General features: G+C 39.2%; 1 protein-coding gene, 1 long non-coding RNA gene and 1 pseudogene across 5 annotated transcripts; all 3 read left to right on the forward strand.

Moving 5' to 3' along the window:
- The first annotated feature begins 295 nt into the window (after positions 1–295).
- Positions 296–4,660, forward strand: LOC309507336 (transmembrane protein 243-like; annotated as a pseudogene). The gene is made up of 4 exons (XR_014211637.1): positions 296–482; positions 2,912–2,962; positions 3,638–3,742; positions 3,884–4,660. The product of XR_014211637.1 is annotated as a transmembrane protein 243-like (transcript).
- Positions 4,661–5,520: 860 nt separating this feature from the next.
- On the forward strand, positions 5,521–8,169 carry LOC309507367. 2 transcript variants are annotated; one of them, XR_014209127.1, is made up of 5 exons: positions 5,521–5,653; positions 5,750–5,846; positions 6,658–6,806; positions 6,980–7,138; positions 7,230–8,169. It is a non-coding gene; the product is annotated as an uncharacterized lncRNA (long non-coding RNA). The 2 variants fall into 2 exon arrangements; XR_014209128.1 differs by having other exon boundaries at positions 5,541–5,846.
- A 4,496-nt stretch (positions 8,170–12,665) lies between these two features.
- Positions 12,666–19,054, forward strand: LOC309507539 (sperm-associated antigen 6-like). 2 transcript variants are annotated; one of them, XM_082181817.1, is made up of 11 exons: positions 12,666–12,845; positions 13,102–13,197; positions 13,487–13,653; positions 14,776–14,959; positions 15,053–15,258; positions 16,527–16,700; positions 17,025–17,177; positions 17,773–17,964; positions 18,098–18,214; positions 18,321–18,466; positions 18,609–19,054. In XM_082181817.1, exons 1-11 carry the CDS (start codon positions 12,821–12,823, stop codon positions 18,655–18,657), a joined length of 1,509 nt encoding a protein of 502 aa, XP_082037943.1. In that variant the 5' UTR covers positions 12,666–12,820; the 3' UTR covers positions 18,658–19,054. The 2 variants fall into 2 exon arrangements, with proteins under 2 accessions (XP_082037943.1, XP_082037942.1); XM_082181816.1 differs by lacking the exon at positions 18,609–19,054 and having other exon boundaries at positions 18,321–18,598.
- Positions 19,055–21,062: the final 2,008 nt, after the last annotated feature.

Consider the following 21,062-nt stretch of genomic DNA (forward strand, 5'->3'; position numbering starts at 1 on the left):
TGTTGGAGCTAAACTCTGCAGGACAGTGACCCTCCAGGACCAAGTTTGGACACTCATAAATCAGAGAACCCATCTGGGCCACTAAGCCCCGTCCGTTTCATTCATAATAATTGCCATTTTCACTTTATAAATTGAAATGTAAGATTTGCAAGTTACCCATCAAATTATTTCCTGTAATTTCCCATAACAAAATAACCTCATGACCATTTCCTCTAACAATGTTTTCCTATGTCCCATTAAAAGATCAAATATAAAATAACTCCCTTTGTGCTGCTTCGGCCAGAGGCATGAGTGAATGTTATGCTTGTGGAGAAATGAGAAAGGCCTTTCAGGCCTGATCATGAGTGCAGAAGGTTGTGTGGTTCAGAGATGATCCGCTCCTCATGACCAGAATCCCTCTCAGTCCCGCCAGCAACATGGAGGACTTCAGCACACGCACCGATGGTGCGGACAACACGCTGTTTGGAGAGACTTTAACGCGGGTGAGAGAGGCAGCTTTACAATATTTAAAGTTCTGGTTGGCATGTTTTATTTTTTATATTCCAGTAAAGAAAGTAGTTTTAAGTGTTTAAGTAGCAGCGGTGAAGAAACATGATTTTTTTTAAAGATAGGTTTTAATTGCTTACTTGCTTAAGTCAGACAATCACATGAGCAGGTGTTACATTATGAAGCAGAATTAAAGGGATAAATGAGTATGCACAATCTGAACTTGGATAGGCCTATATGGAAAGATGTAGTAAGATGTGGAGATGATCCGCTCCTCATGACCAGAATCCCTCTCAGTCCCGCCAGCAACATGGAGGACTTCAGCATGCAAATAAAACATGCCAACCAGAACTTTAAATATTGTAAAGCTGCCTCTCTCACCCGCGTTAAAGTCTCTCCAAACAGCGTGTTGTCCGCACCATCGGTGCGTGTGCTGAAGTCCTCCATGTTGCTGGCGGAAAGATGTGGAAACTTATCACTTCATCTAAAACAACAACATGTTTATTAGATCCTATACCAACTAAACTACTGAAAGAAGTGTTACCTGTAGTGGAAGAGCCTCTCCTCAATATTATTAACTCGTCTTTATCTCTAGGTCATGTTCCAAGAACATTTAAACTGGCAGTTATAAAACCTCTCATTAAGAAACCGCAATTAGATCATAATAATCTAGCAAATTATAGACCCATTTCAAATCTTCCATTTATGTCTAAAATATTAGAAAAAGTGGTGTCCGCTCAACTGGGCTCTTTCTTGCAACAAAATGATATCTATGAAAAGTTTCAGTCTGGATTCAGACCGCATCATAGCACTGAAACTGCGCTCGTTAAAATCACAAATGATTTACTTTTAGCTTCTGACCAAGGCTGTATCTCAATACTAGTTTTACTTGATCTTAGTGCTGCGTTCGATACTATAGATCACACAATACTCTTAGATCGACTACAAAATTATACTGGTGTTCAAGGACAAGCACTAAGCTGGTTCAAATCATACCTATCTGACCGCTACCATTTTGTCTATTTAAATGGAGAAAAATCGATCATAACTCCAGTAAACTATGGAGTGCCGCAGGGATCTGTATTAGGCCCTCTGTTATTTTTAATATATATGATGCCACTTGGAAATATTATAAGGAAACATGGAATTAGTTTCCATTGTTATGCTGATGACACTCAAATATATATTTCATCAAGGCCGGATGAAAACGCTAAATTTTCCAAATTGACAGAGTGTGTTAAAGATATAAAAGATTGGATGACGCGTAATTTTCTTTTATTAGATCCAGACAAGACAGGGGTAATACTTATCGGTTCAAAAAACCGCCCACAAAACCTCGCACAATACAACTTTAACATCATAGGATGTCCTGTTACTTTATCCGCTACAGTAAAAGACCTGGGTGTTATACTCGATTGCAACCTGTCTTTTGAAAATCATATTTCATATGTTACAAAAACAGCCTTTTTCCACCTTAGAAACATTGCTAAGCTACGTAATATGCTATCAGTTTCTGATGCAGAAAAGTTAGTTCATGCATTCATGACCTCGAGACTGGATTACTGTAATGCCTTATTAGCTGGTTGTCCTGCATCCTCAATAAACAAGCTACAGTTAGTCCAAAATGCCGCCGCTAGAGTTCTTACGAGATCAAGAAAATATGATCATATAACACCGATTTTATCATCACTGCATTGGTTACCTATAAAGTTCCGTATTAATTACAAGGTATTGCTACTGACTTATAAAGCCCTAAACGGCTTAGCTCCAGTCTATTTAACGGATCTTCTATCGCCCTATAATCCATCGCGCTCTTTAAGATCACTAAATTCAAGGCTTTTGGTCATACCTAGGATATTCAGAACCACCAAAGGAGGGAGAGCATTTTCACATTTGGCTCCAAAACTCTGGAATAGTCTTCCTGATACTGTTCGTTGCTCAGACTCGCTCTCCCAGTTTAAAACTAGATTAAAGTCGCATCTCTTCAGCCAGGCATTCATATAATCCCACAGTTCAAACTACAATCCGGCCTCTAGCTCATAAATGCCAGAGGAGAACTGGCCCCCGACTGAGCCTGGGTTCTCCCAAGGTTTTTTTTTTCTCCATTAGGTCACCTGATGGAGTTTTAGGACACCATTAGGTCACTTGATGGAGTTTTTCGGTTCCTTGCCACTGTTGCCTTTGGCTTGCTCAGTTGGGGATATTTTGGGGATATTTGATTTGATTTTGTCGGTCAGTGAATTCCTCTTGAAGTAAACTTTGTTGTATTATTTAAATTTAATACTGTGAAGCTGCTTTGATACAATCTGTATTGTGAAAAGCGCTATACAAATAAACTTGACTTGACTTGACTAGTAAAAATAACTAGTTAAATTGACAACTTAAGCGCCTGTATTTGTTCATGCCAACTTCTGTTTTCTTTAAGCACACAGTTCTTAACCTGGCTTTAGGTGGACTCGCATCTCTCTTACTCCTAGTGAGTATTGGTGACTACACACAGACACACACACATGCACATGCGTTTGTATGGCTATCTTTGTGAGGACATTCATGCAATCCCTAGCCTTAACCTTAACAACTAGTGCCTAACCCTAATTCTATCCTTAACCCTAAAACTAGCGCTTTAAAGTGGTGTCAGACCGGCCAAACACTCACACTCTTTTATGTGGACTTTCCATAGACTTAATGGTTTTTATACAAACTGTATTCAATCTCCTAACCATATCCCTGCCCCATCACAGAAAACGTTCTGCATTTTTATAAGCTGTTTTCTTTGTGGGGACCAAAAAATGTCCAGTACATTTTGTCTCCACAACGTAGGGTTTAACACACACACACACACACACACACACACACACACACACACACACACACACACACACACACACACACACACACACACACACACACACACACACACACACACACACACACACACACACACACACACACACACACACACACACACAAAGTATTTGCAGTAGTGTTTTGGCTATCTAAATCTTACATAATGAATTGAAGGATCCTTTTATAAAAATAAAAAAAGAAGTTTTTATGGTGTTGGCCCTACATATATCTGCAATGACTGATTACTGATCACTGCATCCAACCGCAAACTGCAAGCTGTACTCTATTTTATCCTCTTTTTCAGGTAACTGTCATCAGTTCATTTGTCTTCCCTACTCCTCCTCCAACAGCATTAAATATATTTTTTGTTGTCTGCATCCTCATGATCTGTTCCTCTGTATTGGTGCTGGTAAGTTTATACATGTATGTATGTATGTGTGTGTGTGTGTGTGTGTGTGTGTGTGTGTGTGTATACACACACTACAGCACATACTGTAGTACAAATGAATGTGTATATCATTTCTTAAAAATAAGTTTCTGTTTGTTGCAGATTTTCTGGTATCGTCAAGGTGATCTGGATGCAAAGTTCCGTGGTCTGATTTATTATTCCATTGGTCTCGTTATCATCCTCTGTCTGTGTGCCAATCTGTACTTCCATGATGTTGGAAGATGACATGATTCAGGCACACCACTCATACTGAGCACCTTCTTAATTCTCTCAAGCACAAAAGTTGTAAAATGAATATAAAAGGTAGTTTATCTGTCAGAAGGGATAGTTTTGATTGTGTACATCGGTGATCAGATGATTGTTCAAACATATCAGTTTATTTGAACAGTGTAACTTGTGTTTTTTATGCTGAATATTTGTGTTCATTATTTTCTATTGCTGTCAAGAGTCATGCTTAAGGCTGCAGTATTTCAGTAGAGTTACTTGTATAAAATATTGTGATTTTTTTGTTTTGTTCTGTGAACAATGCTGGTACTAAAGGACGGAGCCCTGACAATGAATAAAATACTGCACAATCTGAGACGTTGCAATTGTTTTCTGACGGGTGATATGGATCATGTTAGGAGGGGTCAGGGGGTTTCTCCCCCTGAAATTTTTTTAATTCTGGCTGCTAAACATACCATTTCAATGCAGTTTGGGAGGGACAGAAATACCTTAACGGAGCTAGCAGCAACCCTCCTCTATCTGAGGACTAAGTTAAAGTATCTATTTTGTAAGTTTATGTAAAAGACAGGTTGATAAAAGAACTGTAAGCTCAAATTCAAAAGCTTTTGAAGTCTACTTCATTAAAGCATGTTTACACACACACTTACTGTACACTTAGGCCTACTACACATGATTTTAAATTGCAGTTTTTATGTTATGATAATTGGTATGTGCCCTAAGAACGATCTTACATTAAAGGTAGGCTACATAAAGGTGCTGAGGTCTGACTTTGTGGTGCTCTGAAATTAAGTTATTTTAATATTAATATGTGATGAAGGACTTTGAAAGAAGTTTGACAGATTTCAGTGCTGAATAAGGTTAACACTACCCCGTTTATTTGAAAATGGTTAATATTTGACAGAAATGTAAAAAAGTAATCAAAACCGATCAGATAACGTTACTATGGCTTTGTATGGCAGTAACGTTAGCCAACTAGTTTACGGTTAGACTAGGCTAGCTATCGATAACGTTACACTGACACAACTTAAGTTAGGCCTAATGCTCTGAATTCGCAGCTAATATCAAATCCATAACTTTTTGATCAAGTTAAAATTTCCAGGTCAACCACAAATAATCCCACTACCTTTTAATATCATCCGATAACTAATTCGATGCCGATTTGTTGCTTTGCCCACTTACCACTTCAAGACCATCTGTAAAACATTGCCAGCTCAACGTGCGAGACGAGTGAGTTGCTTGAACATACACAGCAAAGATTCTAGAGCGCTATGCGCGTAGCGCTCTAAATTTGATATACACAGACACCATATTAGGAAAAAGGGGCGGGCTGATGCATTGCTGACCGATTTATTACACATCCAGAAGAATACATTTGAGTCGTTATAGGCTCTGGTATATTATGGAGCATAATAGGAATAAAGTTGTGACAAAAAAATTATCAGGGAGGAAAAATCTGAGGGGGCACGTGCCAGCTCACTTTGAATGGGCATGACGCCACTGATTCACATCATCCGTTAAACGAGACAAAGAAATCGTTCGCGATAGCGGCGAGAGACATTTCATTTGATAAGATGTTTCTGTTCTGTAGGACCGTATTTTGTTTACTTATTTTTGCTCTCATGCATGTTAAGGGAAACTCGGGATATGGTATGTAGCAACTCTGAAATTGCACGTGACAAATAAGGCCTTGATGAAACTCTTACACGAAGATTTGTTTATAATATCAAATGACACTTTTTACAGCTGTTCAATTGTACCTTGGATTTAACAACTGTAGCTCATTGGAAAACCATCAAGAATCGAAGCGTCCACTATGTTCCAAGCCATGTTTCAGTGAAGGGTAAGAGTCCTTTTTTAAAACTACACTTTATCTAGCCTACATTATTCACTAAGTGAATTGCACTGTAAAATGTTTTGTCAGGTAACTTAAAATATGAATAATGAACTAGTATAAATCTAAATATGATAATATCCACATTGATTTTATTTAACTAAAAAAAAATTGAACAAGGCTATAAAAACATATTAAGTTACATAGCCTACATGAACGCTTGACAAAAATGGAAGTGTAGGCAATATAACAGCACAATACAATTAATTTTTTTATTCAATTAATTAACACAAACAGTTACAACATAAAAATATAATAAAATGCAAATATATATTAAAAAAAACTAAACAAAAAAAATCTACAATGTTATACTCCTTAAAATACAATGCATTATTAAATTAATTTGAAAGATTTAGGAATATAGGAAAGATTTTAAGAATTAGCCTAAAATGTTCTGCTTTATGCAACAATAAAAAAAAAGTATATGCAAAGTTGCATTTTGATTGGATTTTATTCACTTGTATTTATTGTAAAGATACTTGCTTGAAATGTTGTGTTGAGCAATGTGTCTTTTATTGTTAAACAACAGTGAAATAACATGTGGGCAAAACAATAAGACAAAACTATAATCAGAAGTCTGTAATCTCTGTGATGCTGTATTCTTTCACTGTATTGTATCAGTTTTCAGAGCCCCTCACTTACACAATGTGTCTAGTTCAGACCATCCAAGAAAAAAGTCAGCATCTAGATATACATTATTTTGATTGTGAGTTTCAGTGTTTTGTATTGAGAAGCATGTCTGGCTTTGATTTGCCTACAGATGCTTCTCCTCTGAGTTTGTCCCTTATGGGAATGAGACGGGCTGGTTGGCAGTGTACAGCAGCAGAGGGCCTTCTGTTCGTGATGCCACTGTAGCTGCTTTGATTGACAGGGTGCAGATTGGAAAGCCCCTCCTCATGGAAGTCTCAGGTTATTGTCAGCCTTGTCATAGCAACCCTTGTGCAATTTAAGTTGCTTGTAATTCAATTGTGCTTTTAATTAAATTGATTTAAATTGAATTGGACACAAGATACAATATTATTTTCTCAAAAATCATCTAAGCAATGCAATGTAATCCCTTGTATATTTGATTATATTTCCAGTCATACCAGATCTGAGCAAAGAAAACATTTCCATGGTTTTCATTACATTTAGTGGGAACCCTGGTCCTCAGGGCTTGCATAATATGTCTCTTATGGCCAATGGATACTTCACCTGCTACATAGATGCAATATTACCTGCTGCTGGAGTGTACCATTTAAGTATGTTTACTGGACAGTACTATAGCTACAAATATGGGAAGAATGAAACAGAATAAGATTTTGTGATCACCATATGTCTTTGTGTTTTTAGATGTGACCATAACGAACAGTATCTATACTCATTCTACCAGCTGGCAGATTAGAGCATGTCCCTCTGGGACTGAGTAGGCTACTTGAATCTCATGTTGTCCGAGAGAGGTCGGGATATCCCGTCCTGTGCCCCTCTGCCCACAGACACAGAGGACAAGCAGCAGGATAAAGCCTCAACCAAACCCACAGACAGTCACAAGCGAGGTCCATTCATAAAGAAAAGCTACTCCGTTATACAAACCTATCAACACTATTTTATATTTTTCTGCTTTGAATGTGTTATGTTTTTTCCAGCTGTTTGGATTTTTTCGGACACTACATTTTCCCTAAACAAATTGCGTTATCTGTTGCTTGTATTTTACATGTGTATTATAATGTTCTTTAAAAGCATGATTAAAAAACAAAAAAACATTTACTTTTGATTTTAGTTTGCCTTTTCTGGGGTAGTTAGGCTACTGAACATTCCTGTTATATTCTTGCCTTTAATATATCAAAGAAAGGCATAGGCCTATATAGTTCAAATTTAAATGACAAAAGACTATATTAGAACTGCGTGTTCAAAGGGATAAAGAAATGAAACTTTTAAGTTCTACTTGGCTTAATCATTTTTATTAGAAGTTCTTCAAGTTTAGTTTTCTGCAGTTATTGTACGATATGCTCCACTGTGCCGGTTCGGGCCGTCAGGTTGGTCTCGAGGTCATGCTCAAGTCCTGTAAAGCATGCACACATATCTTTCAGACTGCTTTTCAAGCTATTACATACATGAATTTGTCATTAGACAAACAGCCACTGTTATAGCCTACCCCCAACTTCTCCTTCTGGACAAGATTTTGATGTCTTCAGTGTTCATTGTCTTATTGGTCGATTGTAGACTATTGACAGCTATTGTATTGTGACTGTTGCACAGTATAAAACATCTAAATAAACATTTTACACTTTCACATCGCCTTGTGTTTTAATGCTGCTTTGAAATAAAGAGAAATCTACAAATACCAAAAGTATTCATGCATTACTTTAACAACCTAGGCCTATTATGGTGCTAAACTTTTAAAGTTGACAATAAGCTTCAAGAAATAACTATCAAAGTGGTGATAATGGTGGTGTAGTAGGCCTACAGAACAGCCGTTTATTTCTTTTTTGCATAGAGCAAATGATGAACACTATTAAATGCTCGTGCGATATACATCTGGTAAACTTATGACTAAATCCATTTCACCGGTTTCAAAGTCTGTTGTGACGAAGGTATTGAGAGGCAGGTGCTACAAACTTCTCCAGTTGTGGCTTAAACAGCTTATAATAGCCTGTGTATTTACCTATAGTCATACCTAGTCGTTAGAAACGGAAAGTCTGTCGGTGAATCTCTCCGTGACGTGAGGGAAACACTGTCTCGACAGTTTGCACTGAATTATTTGCACTTACACTGAGGTAATGAAAGCTATATATTTTAACGGGGTATGTGGTTCATCTATTACAGATTTATATTTTAGTTGACAGGTCAGTTATAATCTGGTCGGTCTGGTCTTATTCCGTGCATGTTAGGACTTCTAAGAGATTTAATTCTGTCAAGGTTAACGTTTGGAACAGGATTATGGCTTTTAATTTTAATTTTGGCCAATCCACAGTTACAACTTTTTTCATAGGTAAAAAAAAAAATGTTTCAGTCTTTGTCACACACACGATACATAGTTAGTAATTACTATAAATAGTGTTTAATTACATGCAGCCAACCCTATAGTAAGTACAATCTTAATTATTATTACACTTAAATGTATAATTACACTGTAACACGGACGGACACCTTAAAATAAAGTGTAACCCCTAAAACTTGTACTTTTGACGTAACAAGGCAATACATTGATGAAGTCGAAAAATCAAGACACCTTTAAAAAATCCCTACAAATGATGTTGTTGACTGAAATTATTTGTTAGGAGTGAATTTAGAGGTGGACATGAGCAAAGCCAAGTGGACCTTCCAAATAAGCTGTCATTGTTTAAAAAAAGTTTATTCAATAGGCTATAATCATCTGTGCTCGCTTTGCCTTGCCTTGGCTGATGTCATGGTGAACCCGTAAAAAATAAATATAGGCCTAGCCTACTTGTTATTTTAAATTCAAAAGTATCTAAGTATTGCTTTATGAGAGCATATCTGTGTCAGAAATTACATTAAAGTTAATGCATAAACTCTTCAGCCTTGAGCTGGCGTATAAAGGCCCGATTTGTCAGGGTTTTTCATAAAGGCAGATAGCCTTTCTCCACTAATGGTCCAGATAACAACCTAAATGACAAGCTTAGATTTTTTTACTATTTTAGGCCTATATAGGCTAACTATATACAAAATATTTTCTAATAGGCTATGCAATGTGTAGCCTATAGGCTACTTAAAAAGGGTTGGACATTTTTTTGTTTAATGCAGCCATGTTACAGGGCACAGAGTGCGTGAAATGCAGCAGATAGGCTACAGCTATACAGTCGACAACAAGCAATTATTAAAGGCATTCGAGAAATTACCCACCCACATCTGAATTTCGTGTGGCGCATTCGCACGGGATAAACGAAGCCTGTGATTTTACTCGAAATTACTGACATATCTCCCGGATATGATGTCAACTGGCTATTGCTTGGAAATATCTTGTCGTTATTATAGGTCTAGCTGTATGATATAACATAAACAGAAGAATGTTCCTTACCGCATGCTGCTATACATGTCTGTAAGGAACATGGAACAGTGCCGCTGCTCACCGCTCACAGCCAACATTCACTGGCAATCCTATAGCTACGATAGCCTATAGCTATTTCGGCTACAAAAAGAGGTAGCCTACTTTAACTGCAGTGTTATAAAGTTGTGGATGGTTGTCTTTTTTAAAAAGTATTTTGTCTTTTATTTTTCGTGTTCGCATTTATGAGGAAAACGTGACCGTTCTTCATAACGGACTCGCGACCGCTCTGAACGCAGCACTAAAAGACTGCTTTATTAAAACTTTCACAGATACCTAAAACAGAAAGCACAAAGCCTTTCTTCAAAACGAATTTCGTTTTGTACTAATTGTATCTTAATTTTAATCAGTGTTTTATTATCCAATTTCCTGGATTTAATAAGTAAGTAGCAGCCGCGGCGCTACCATTGGGCCCGGGTGGGCCTGGGCCCACCCATTTTAGGTCTGGGCCCACCCATTTTCTACTATGGTTTTGTACGTTTCTTCGTTCGGATCTATTTGCGATCCATTCCATTCTAAACAAACAACGCAGTTTACATGCTTCGTCCTTGTTTCATTATTCATTAAGATAATAATTAATAAATGCACGCATAATTATCAGTGAACTTGATAAATGTTGCAGATATGTTTTGCTATGCACAAACAAATGACTTTCAACTTATGTGTGCAAAATTCAGAATAAAATGAATGCAGCAATTTGTACAAATAGAGAGTCTGCAGGTCTACTATACGTGTTGTAGCCATTAAATAAGCTCATTTAGTTTCATATTTGTTAAAATATTATAATGTTATTTTTTCATCTATGTTGATTATGAAAAGTGAACCGCACGAGTAAGATAGGATGCGCAATATATCGAGAGACATGGCGTGGGTCAGACATGATTTTGACCACTTAAAGTTTTGTTTTGTAGAAAGACTTTTTTTTAAGTGAATTTCGTTTTGTATAAATTGTATCTTAATTTTAATTAAAAAAATTATCAACCAATTTCCTGGAACCAAGAAGCAAATTAGACGATATAGGCCTAATCATGGAGGCGTCCGCTTGTGAACTGGAGCGCATCTCATTCTCATCCTAACTTAACGAAACTCAGCGTAGGCCTCACAGACATGAAATATATCTTAAGAAAGCTTGAAATGTCTTTTTAACAATTTAAAACGAAAAGAAATGCTACATAATCAGAGATGTAATCCATGATGTGCATTTCTCTCTATAGGCGCGTTCACTACGGAGATATGGCGATCGTCAACTTCATCTTTACAGCTGTTGTTGCTGTTAATAAACTAAAAATAATAGGCCTATAATTTTACTAAACAATGAATTAAATGAAATTGTAATTGTATTAAAAAAGCAACAAAAAATTCCTGTTTAAGTTTTCTTTTCTTTTTTTTACCTATGATAATTACGCATTAAATTCAGGTAACTGTTAGGCTACTGAGTCGCTGTCCTCAGTGCCCAGAAAAGCGCTGAAACGGAGATGAAGGGGAACCCGTTTATTTTTTTTATTTTTTTTTGCCCTTGTTTTAACTGGCCCATCCAGTTTTCTGGAGGCCCACCTACAATCAAAATCCTGGCGCCGCTAGTGGTAAGTAGCCATTCAAGACACGGAGGGCGCCAGCGCCTCAACTGAACAGCGCTATCATCCATGAACCGAAACTCAGCGTATAGCCTACTCTCCTCACACACGTGTAAAAAATATATATATATATATATATATAGGCCTATATATATATATTATCTACAGAAATCTCTCCATCTCTGCATTTCTCTCCAGCGCGTTCACTAGGATACTGCGAAGATCGTGAGTCAGTAGCCTATCGTCATCTTTGCAGCCGACACAGAAAACACTTGTTTATTAATAAACAATTAAAATGTTTCATTGCAATAGTTTACATATTCAGAATCATTACTTTTGCTGGTTCTTAGTGACAGCTTTTAGGTGCCGTTTACATGAACGCGTCACTGCATCAGCACCAGAGAGAGAGAGAGAGAGAGAGAGAGAGAGAGAGATTTCATTTACTTATTTTTAGGAATTATAGCCTAATGAACAAACAAATATATTAAGAGCGCCGCCACGTTGTATTGCGTAGAACGTTCACCAAATTCTTACAGAAATATGTTCTAAATATTGCAATGTTTTTTTTTTTTCAATATCGTGCAGCCCTAGTGTAGGCTAGCCATGACCCCGCACCCAAATACTATCAAAACACTCCAACGCAATCTCCATTCTTCGCGAAAGATGGATAAAAAAGCGGACAAAAAAAAAAAAAAACATTGACAAAATTATAAATGACTCGCCAAATCACAGAGATGCCGATTCGCACGGGACTAATATTATCACAGGACCTCGGTGTTCGGCGAAATATGGTAGGTCATTTGCGGGGGAATTTTTACTTTACAAATTACAGACATGGCCGATTCGCACGGGATTAAGATCACAGACAATCTCCGCGATTATTACAAATTACTAGAGGTCACCAGGTAATACTTATCCCGTGCGAATAGGGCTCACGAATGTGAGGGCAGCTGTTCGCCCTCGCAGCTGCTCTGTGCCGATTTGACACCGTTCTTGAATCCTGTTTAATACCCCAAACTATTTACAGATTAATTAACCTGCTATTACATCTGGACATCACCTGAATTCGGCACTTATCCTGAATTGAAAAGATGTCAGCTCGAAACATTAGAAGAACATTGACAGCAAGCTCACCGAACGAACGAGATGCCCATCACTTCCGGTTTGTTGCCAAGACAACAGTTGCACGCCTGCTCTCAAAGTCACAACAAACGCTGTTTCCGAAGTTTAAACGCACAGTTTGTCGCATCCACGCAGCTTTTTGTCGTTTTTACTCCGATTTGGGATAACTTACTGATAAAACAATGAGTCAACGGCAGGTTTTACAAGGTGAGGAAGTCAGATCCGTTGAATGATGATTAAAAATGTTAATGCAATGATAAACTCACTCAGATCATTAAAACCACTGGGGTTTCTTACTTTTCTTACTTTCGCAGTTTGTTGACATAATTTTTGGCACTGACTCGTCTTATTATGCCGGTCTATGTTTAACTTAAACTACTGTCAGTAATTTGCCCTATCAGCAAACCCAAAGTTGTAAAACGAGATTATTATAATAATATGAATTATTATTATTATTATGCAGTGTTTGAGCAGTACCAGAAGGCAAGAACACAATTTGTGCAAACTGTAGCAGATCTTGCATCAAGACCACACAATACTGAAACACTTCAAAATGCTGGTGAGTGTCTGAAATATTTATTTTGTGAAAAAAACAGGATCTAAATCAATATGTTTCACCAAAACACTGCACAGTACAATGAATGTTTCTGGGTGAAATATCTTACAAAATAGTTAACAAGTTACATTTTTAACTAATAAGGAACGCATACAGTAGCTCATCATTTTATAGATATATTTTATTATATGATTTGAACCTTTGAAAGTATATCCTCCCCTCATCTGCTCTTAAGTGTCTTTTCACTCCTGTTTTCTCCCCTGCACAAATGTGCTCACTCTCTCTGGCTTAGGTGTAATGTCCTTTTTGAGGCCTCTCCTTTTGGATGCAGTCCCAACTATTCAGCAGACAGCAGCCCTGGCTCTCGGAAGGCTTGCCAACTATAACGAAGACCTGGCTGAGGCTGTAGTAAAGGGAGACATTCTTCCTCAGCTTGTGCACTCCCTGGCTGAGCAAAACGTGAGTTTCTTTAGTTGAGCCGTTCAGCTTTCATTGAAATAAATAGGTTTGCCTTAAGGCGTCAGACTTTCATGATTAAATTTGCTTTTGCACAATGCAAAAACTTGGCAATGTCAGCCAGGCAAACCATGTTTTTGCAATTTCCAGTTTAATTAATATATTTTTGCGCTATTCTCATTTAATACTTGCTTTTAAATGTGTTGTGATAAGCATAAAGGCAAAGCAAATAATAACCCAGCAAAAAAAAAAAAAAAAAAACTAAAAAGTGGTGACCCAAAGCTTTTACTCCAAAACTTTCGGTTAGACTACTGTTACACTGTCAGAGAGGCTTCATTAGGAGTAGAGTATACACTCCACCAAAGTTATTTTTTATCTAATTGAATCGTATAGAATGTGATATATGGACTTACTGTTTGTTAAAGGGATAGTTCACCCAAGAAATGAAAACTCACCCTCAAGTTGTTCCAAACCTGTATAAATGTCTTTCTTCTGCTGAACACAAAGTCAAGTCAAGTCCCCTTTATTTATATAGTGCTTTTTACAATAGAGATTTTTTCAAAGCAGCTTTACAGTGATAACAGGAAAATAATGCAACAAAGTTTGTTTCGGCTGTACAGCAGATCTAGAAGAAAATAGTGTCATAGTCCAGCTGAAGTCAGTTCAGTGATGGTTCATTTTTGTTCTAAAAAAATGATTAATGTAGTTCTCCTCTGGCCTACGAACGAACAGTGTATGATTATGATTCAAGCAGCATTTCAGGTCAGAAGTCAGATTGGATCAGAACATTCAGAATATATTTTGAAGAATGTTTGTAACCAAACAGTTGTGAGGCACCATTGACTTCCATAGTATTTTTTTCCCCATAATATGAAAGTCAATGGTGCCCATCAACTGTTTGGTTTTCGATATTCTTCAAAATATCTTCTTTGTTTTCAGCAGAACAAAAAAACTCTAACAGGTTTGGATCAACTTCAGGGAGAGTAAATTATGACAGAATTTTCATTTTTGGGTGAACTATCCCTTTAAAGGCAGTTTTGCTGGTGATTCATGAACATTCTAGTGTATTTATTGTTCAATTGCTTTGTCCTTTCCCTCTGGATTACTGGGATATGAATGACACAGCGATTCTATAAGAAAGCAGCTGCATTCGTTCTTCGGGCTGTTGCTAAGCACTCCCCTGAGCTGGCCCAGGCCGTGGTGGACTGTGGAGGACTGGACGCTCTTGTGGTCTCCTTGGAGGAGTTTGACCCTGGGGTCAAAGAGGATGCGGCGTGGGCAATTAGCTACATTGCCAGGCCCAATGCACGTGAGTTAGCTTCCAAAAGGGTTTGCTTTTATATTTATTTCTTACAATTTGTCAATGTTCCTTTTTTTGTTCATCTTCACTCCTGGTGTGCAGAGCTGTCTCAGGCAGTGGTTGATGCCGGAGTGGTGCCTCTGCTTGTGTTATGCATCCAAGAGCCTGAAATTTCCCTGAAGAGGGCTGCTGCTTCCGCTTTGAGCGACATAGCCAAGCACTCCCCAGAGCTGGCTCAAACCGTGGCGGACACAGGGGCAATCGCCCACCTAGCACAGATGATCCTAAACCCAGATGCCAAATTAAAGGTGACACAGTCTACACTCTTTAAAATAAAGGTTCTGAAAGGGGGGTTTCGCAGCAATGCCATAGAATAACTATTTGGGGTTCCTCAAAGTATCTTTTTAAAAGAACCATCTTATTGTGAAGAACAAGTAACACTTTAGTTAAGATCCTCATTAGCATGCATATTACTTGGATATTGGCTGTGTTTTAGTACTTATAAAGCACATACTAATGCCTTGTTCTGCATGACCATATTTTACATCACTTAATATCACCCAAAACCTAAATTTAGCAACTACCTATAACTATTAATAAGCAGTAATTAGGAGTTTACTGAAGCAAAAGTCATAGTTAATAGTTAGTTAATAGTGAGAATTAGACCCTAATCTAAAGTGTGACCAGAGAATATTTGAATAATCTAAAGAACCTTTTTCCACTATACAGAACCTTTTGTCTAATTGAAAGGTTCTATGGATGTTAAAGGTTCCTCATGGAACCATTAATGCCAATAAAGGTTCTTTATTTTTTTAAGAGTGTACAGATATTGAAATCAATGACATGCAGACTCAATAGGGCTTTTTACACTTGAAATAGTTAACCCTGGGTAATTCTTAACCCAGGAAAAACAGAATCCTAGAATCCTTATCTTGTTTCGGATTTCACACTACTCATGTTTTAGCCGGGGTTAACAATTAATCCTGGGCATTTATAAACTGATGGTTCACACTTTACATTCCTAAACCATATGTTAATGTTCTTACTGTAATTGCACATTTGTGGTGTCAGTGACATTGATTGGATGAGTCGGTACACAACCTGTTTACATAACTAGCGTTGTGCTACCTCATATTATACATTGCCGACTATCAATTCAATATAACTCTTCTTAATTCCAGTTTATACACCAACAATAACTCCATTTTCCCCTCAAATGCTGAAACTACTGTTTACAACACGCACTGTTTATATGATCATCAAAAGCTTGTGAATATGATGCATCTGATTGGTTGTCTGTTGCTAACTATCTAGCCATAAACATTCAATCACAATTTAACACTTTACATGCTTGGGCACCGCAATGCAGGGTTAAACTGGTGCTATCCCGGCTCCAGAGCAGGGTTTTATATCCCTAAAAAGCAGTGTTAACCCCGCTTCTAATTGCAAGTGGGTAACTTTCCTCTACCTGGTGTTAAAACTGGAGTTTAGAACAACGCCAACCCCAGGGTTAAGCACAGTGTGAAAAGCCCTAATGATTTAATTTGACAGTAGACTACATTTTTACTCTTTACAGAGGCAGGTTTTTTCAGCTCTCAGTCAAATCGCCAAGCATTCCGTGGACGTAGCTGAGATGGTGGTGGAGGCCGAGATATTCCCCGCTGCGCTGGTTTGCCTAAAGGACCCTGATGAATTTGTTCGGAAGAATGTCGCCACTCTTATTCGAGAAATCACAAAACATACCCCAGAAGTACGTACTGTACCACATACATAACATACCCACTAAATGATTTCAAGATGCTTGGGTAACTTTGGAATCTCTACTTTGTCAGCTCTTTGACACCCCCTGTTTAAATAATATGGTGTGAGGCAGCTAGTCTGTAAACCTTGGAGAATGTGGGTCTGTTATTTATCACCAGTGCAACACAGAAAACAGACAATTGGTCACCACATAGTCATTGCATCACCACTTTTTTTTCACCTGCCCAAAACGGTTTTGCTTTTATTTATTATGTATCATTATGTCACACTGACTTGTGTGTTTGCTTGTGTGCATTGTTTGTTTCCTACTCAGCTGTCTCAGATAATAGTGAATATGGGGGGCGTACCAGCTGTGATTGACTACCTCGGGGACGCCAAAGGGAATGTTCGCCTGCCTGGGATCATGATGCTGGGCTATGTGGCTGCACACTCCGAGATCTTAGCCATGGCTGTTATTGTATCTAAAGTCAGTTATAACATCCTTCCTTAAGATTAAATGTAAAACTTAAATTTGACTACATATACTGTTCAAAAGTTTGGGGTCAGTAAGATTTAAAAAAAGAAAAAGAAAAAAGAAATTAATACTTTTATCAAAGGGGACCATTAAGACTTTTACATTGTTACAAAAATATATATTTCAAGTAGATGCTGTTCTTTTGAATCTTCTATTCATCAAATAATAATTCATGAAGTTTCCACAAACATGTTACTGTCATAATAAGAAGAATTGTTTCTTGAGCAGCAAATTAGCATATTAGAATGATTTCTGAATGATCATGTGGCACTGAAAACTGCAGTAATGATGCTGAAAATACAGCTTTGCCATCACATGAATAAATTACATTTTAAAATATATTAAAATAGAAATCCGTTATTTTAAATTGCACTAATATTTCACAATATTAATGTTTCACTGTATTTTTGATCAAATAAATGCTTGGTGAACATAAGAGACTTCTTTCAAAAATATAAAAAAATCGTACCGATCATAATCTTTTGAACATTAGTGGATTTCTCTCATAATACTGATTATGATCACATTTGATTCTCCACTCCTGTAGGGAGTGCCACAGTTGTCTATCTGTCTGGAAGAGGAGCAAGACGACCACCTCAAAGCAGCCACAGCTTGGGCGTTTGGCCAGATTGGCCGACACACACCCGAACATGCACTAGTTGTTGCTGTGGCCAACGTGTTCCCTAAACTCCTAAAACTCTATTTGGACACTGAAAGTTCTGAAGACCTGCAGGTCAAGGTGACCAATGGTCCATTAGTAACTGTGGAGGAACTTTTGTGATTTTCTTTTATTTTTTTAAATTTTTTACCAATATCATAAATTTTTTAGTAACTCTTGCCTCTTCTTTGCTTTGTTCACATACTCAAAAAAGGCCAAGGAGGCATTGGAGAGCATCCTTCAAAAGTGCACTTATCTACCAGCACTGGAGCCTCTTCTCTATGAAGCTCCCAGCAACATTCTTGAACATGTCATCTGCCAGTTCAGTAAGGTACCGGGAACTTACTGTTTTCATTAACACATTTTCTGAAAGCTGCATTTGTTAATGACATTGAGAACTGTTTAAGGAGCTTTTCGATTTCCTCCCCATCTTAAAGGTTCTTCCTCATGACAGTAAAGCAAGGCGCTTGCTTGTTACCGGCGGTGGTCTGAAGAAAGTGCAGGAGATCAAAGCAGAACCTGGTTCTGCAATTCAGGAATATATCAATGCAATCAACAGCTGCTACCCTGAGGAGATTGTCAGGTTCATGAATATTTATGCGAATAATAAACAGCACCATGATAAAATGTTTTTACACTAAACATGCTTTTATAATGCTGTAAACCCTTAGATTGAATATTCTGTATGGTTTTTGGTGTTCCACTGATCTTCCTTTCTTTCACAGATATTATTCCCCTGGTTACTCTGAGACCTTGCTGGACCTTCTTAACTGAAACACTATGGATGTTTTACTTTTTAAAAAGTGAAAAGTGGCGATGATCACATCTAGGCTGTAAGGAGTGTGCAATGTCCAAAAGTCCCTGACATCTACCTGCAGGAGAGCTCCATCCCTTGCCAATTCCTAACCGCCCCTGGTCACACCTAGGAGTTGACTTCATGACCGATTTACCTTCATCGGATGGGAACACCTGCATCTTCGTCATAGTAGATCGATTCTCTAAGTTCTGCAGACTATTACCACTAAGAGGTCTTCCCACTGCCCTGGAAACCGCCGAACTTCTCTTCAATCATGTCTTTCGCTATTATGGGATCCCAGAAGACATTGTATCGGACAGGGGACCCCAATTCATTTCCCGAGTATGGAAATCGTTTTTCAAGCTCCTAGGTGTGACAGTCAGACCAACGGCCAGACGGAGAGGAAGATCCAGGAAGTGGGGCGGTTTCTCAGGACCTTCTGCAACAGCCACCAGAACTCCTGGAACCAGTTTCTTGGCTGGGCGGAGTATGCCCAAAATTCACTGCGGCAACCCACGACAGGCCTCACACCATTCCAGTGTGTTCTCGGATTCCAACCTCCTCTATTTCCCTGAGATGGTGAACAATCTGAGGTCCCCGCAGTGGATTACTGGTTCAGGGAGAGCGAGAGAGTCTGGGACGAAGCTCACCATCATCTGCAGAGGGCAGTTCGCAGATCCAAGACAGTCGCTGACCGGAGGAGGATTTCGGGTCCAGTCTACGTTCCAGGAGATAAGGTTTGGCTCTCCACTCGCGATATTCATCTGCGACTGCCCTCCAAAAAACTTAGTCCCAGGTTTGTTGGCCCCTTTACCATCCTGGAACAGGTCAATCCCGTCACATACAAACTCCAGCTTCCACCACAATATAGAATTCATCCCACATTTCACGTCTCACTACTCAAACCCTTTCACGAACCTCTTGTTCCCTCCACAGAACCTGGCCACGAAGAGGAACCTCCTCCCCCCTTGATGCTGGAAGAAGGGTCCATCTACTCCGTTCGTGAAATCCTGCAGTCCCGACATCGTGGTGGTCAGTTGGAATATCTCGTCGATTGGGAAGGATACGGATCAGAGGAGAGATCATGGATCCCAAGAGTCGACATCCTAGATCCCACGCTCATGGAAGAGTTCCATTCCAGCCATCCTCAGTACCCTGGACCTCGTGGACAAGGAAGACCACCACGGCGCCGGAGACCAATCCGTGACACTACCCCCCTCCCCAGGCCCCGCTCCTGAGGGCCGAGGTCTCCGGCGCCGTGGTGGTCTTCCTCGTCCACGAGGTCCAGGGTACTGAGGATGGCTGGAATGGAACTCTTCCATGAGCGTGGGATCTAGGATGTCGACTCTTGGGATCCATGATCTCTCCTCTCCAATCGACGAGATATTCCAACTGACCACCACGACGTCGGGACTGCAGGATTTCACGAACGGAGTAGATGGACCCTTCTTCCAGCATCAAGGGGGGAGGAGGTTCCTCTTCGTGGCCAGGTTCTGTGGAGGGAACAAGAGGTTCGTGAAAGGGTTTGAGTAGTGAGACGTGAAATGTGGGATGAATTCTATATTGTGGTGGAAGCTGGAGTTTGTATGTGACGGGATTGACCTGTTCCAGGATGGTAAAGGTGCCAACAAACCTGGGACTAAGTTTTTTGGAGGGCAGTCGCAGACGAATATCGCGAGTGGAGAGCCAAACCTTATCTCCTGGAACATAGACTGGACCCGAAATCCTCCTCCAGTCAGCGACTGTCTTGGATCTGCGAACTGCCCTCTGCAGATGATGGTGAGCTTCATCCCAGACTCTCTCGCTCTCCCGGAACCAGTAATCCACTGCGGGGACCTCAGATTGTTCACCATCTCAGGGAAATAGAGGAGGTTGGAATCCGAGAACACACTGGAATGGTGTGAGGCCTGTCGTGGGTTGCCGCAGTGAATTTTGGGCATACTCCGCCCAGCCCAGAAACTGGTTCCAGGAGTTCTGGTGGCCGTTGCAGAAGGTCCTGAGAAACCGCCCCACTTCCTGGATCTTCCTCTCCGTCTGGCTGCTGGTCTGACTGTCACACCTAGGAGCTTGAAAAACGATTTCCATACTCGGGAAATGAATTGGGGTCCCCTGTCCGATACAATGTCTTCTGGGATCCCATAATAGCGAAAGATATGATTGAAGAGAAGTTCGGTGGTTTCCAGGGCAGTGGGAAGACCTCTTGGTGGTAATAGTCTGCAGAACTTAGAGAATCGATCTACTATGACGAAGATGCAGGTGTTCCCATCCGATGAAGGTAAATCGGTCATGAAGTCAACTCCTAGGTGTGACCAGGGGCGGTTAGGAATTGGCAAGGGATGGAGCTTTCCTGCAGGTAAATGTCGGGGACTTTTGGACATTGTTC

Source organism: Leuciscus leuciscus, assembly GCF_965113295.1.
Source record: "Leuciscus leuciscus genome assembly, chromosome: 10".
Taxonomy (NCBI): Eukaryota; Metazoa; Chordata; class Actinopteri; order Cypriniformes; family Leuciscidae; genus Leuciscus; species Leuciscus leuciscus.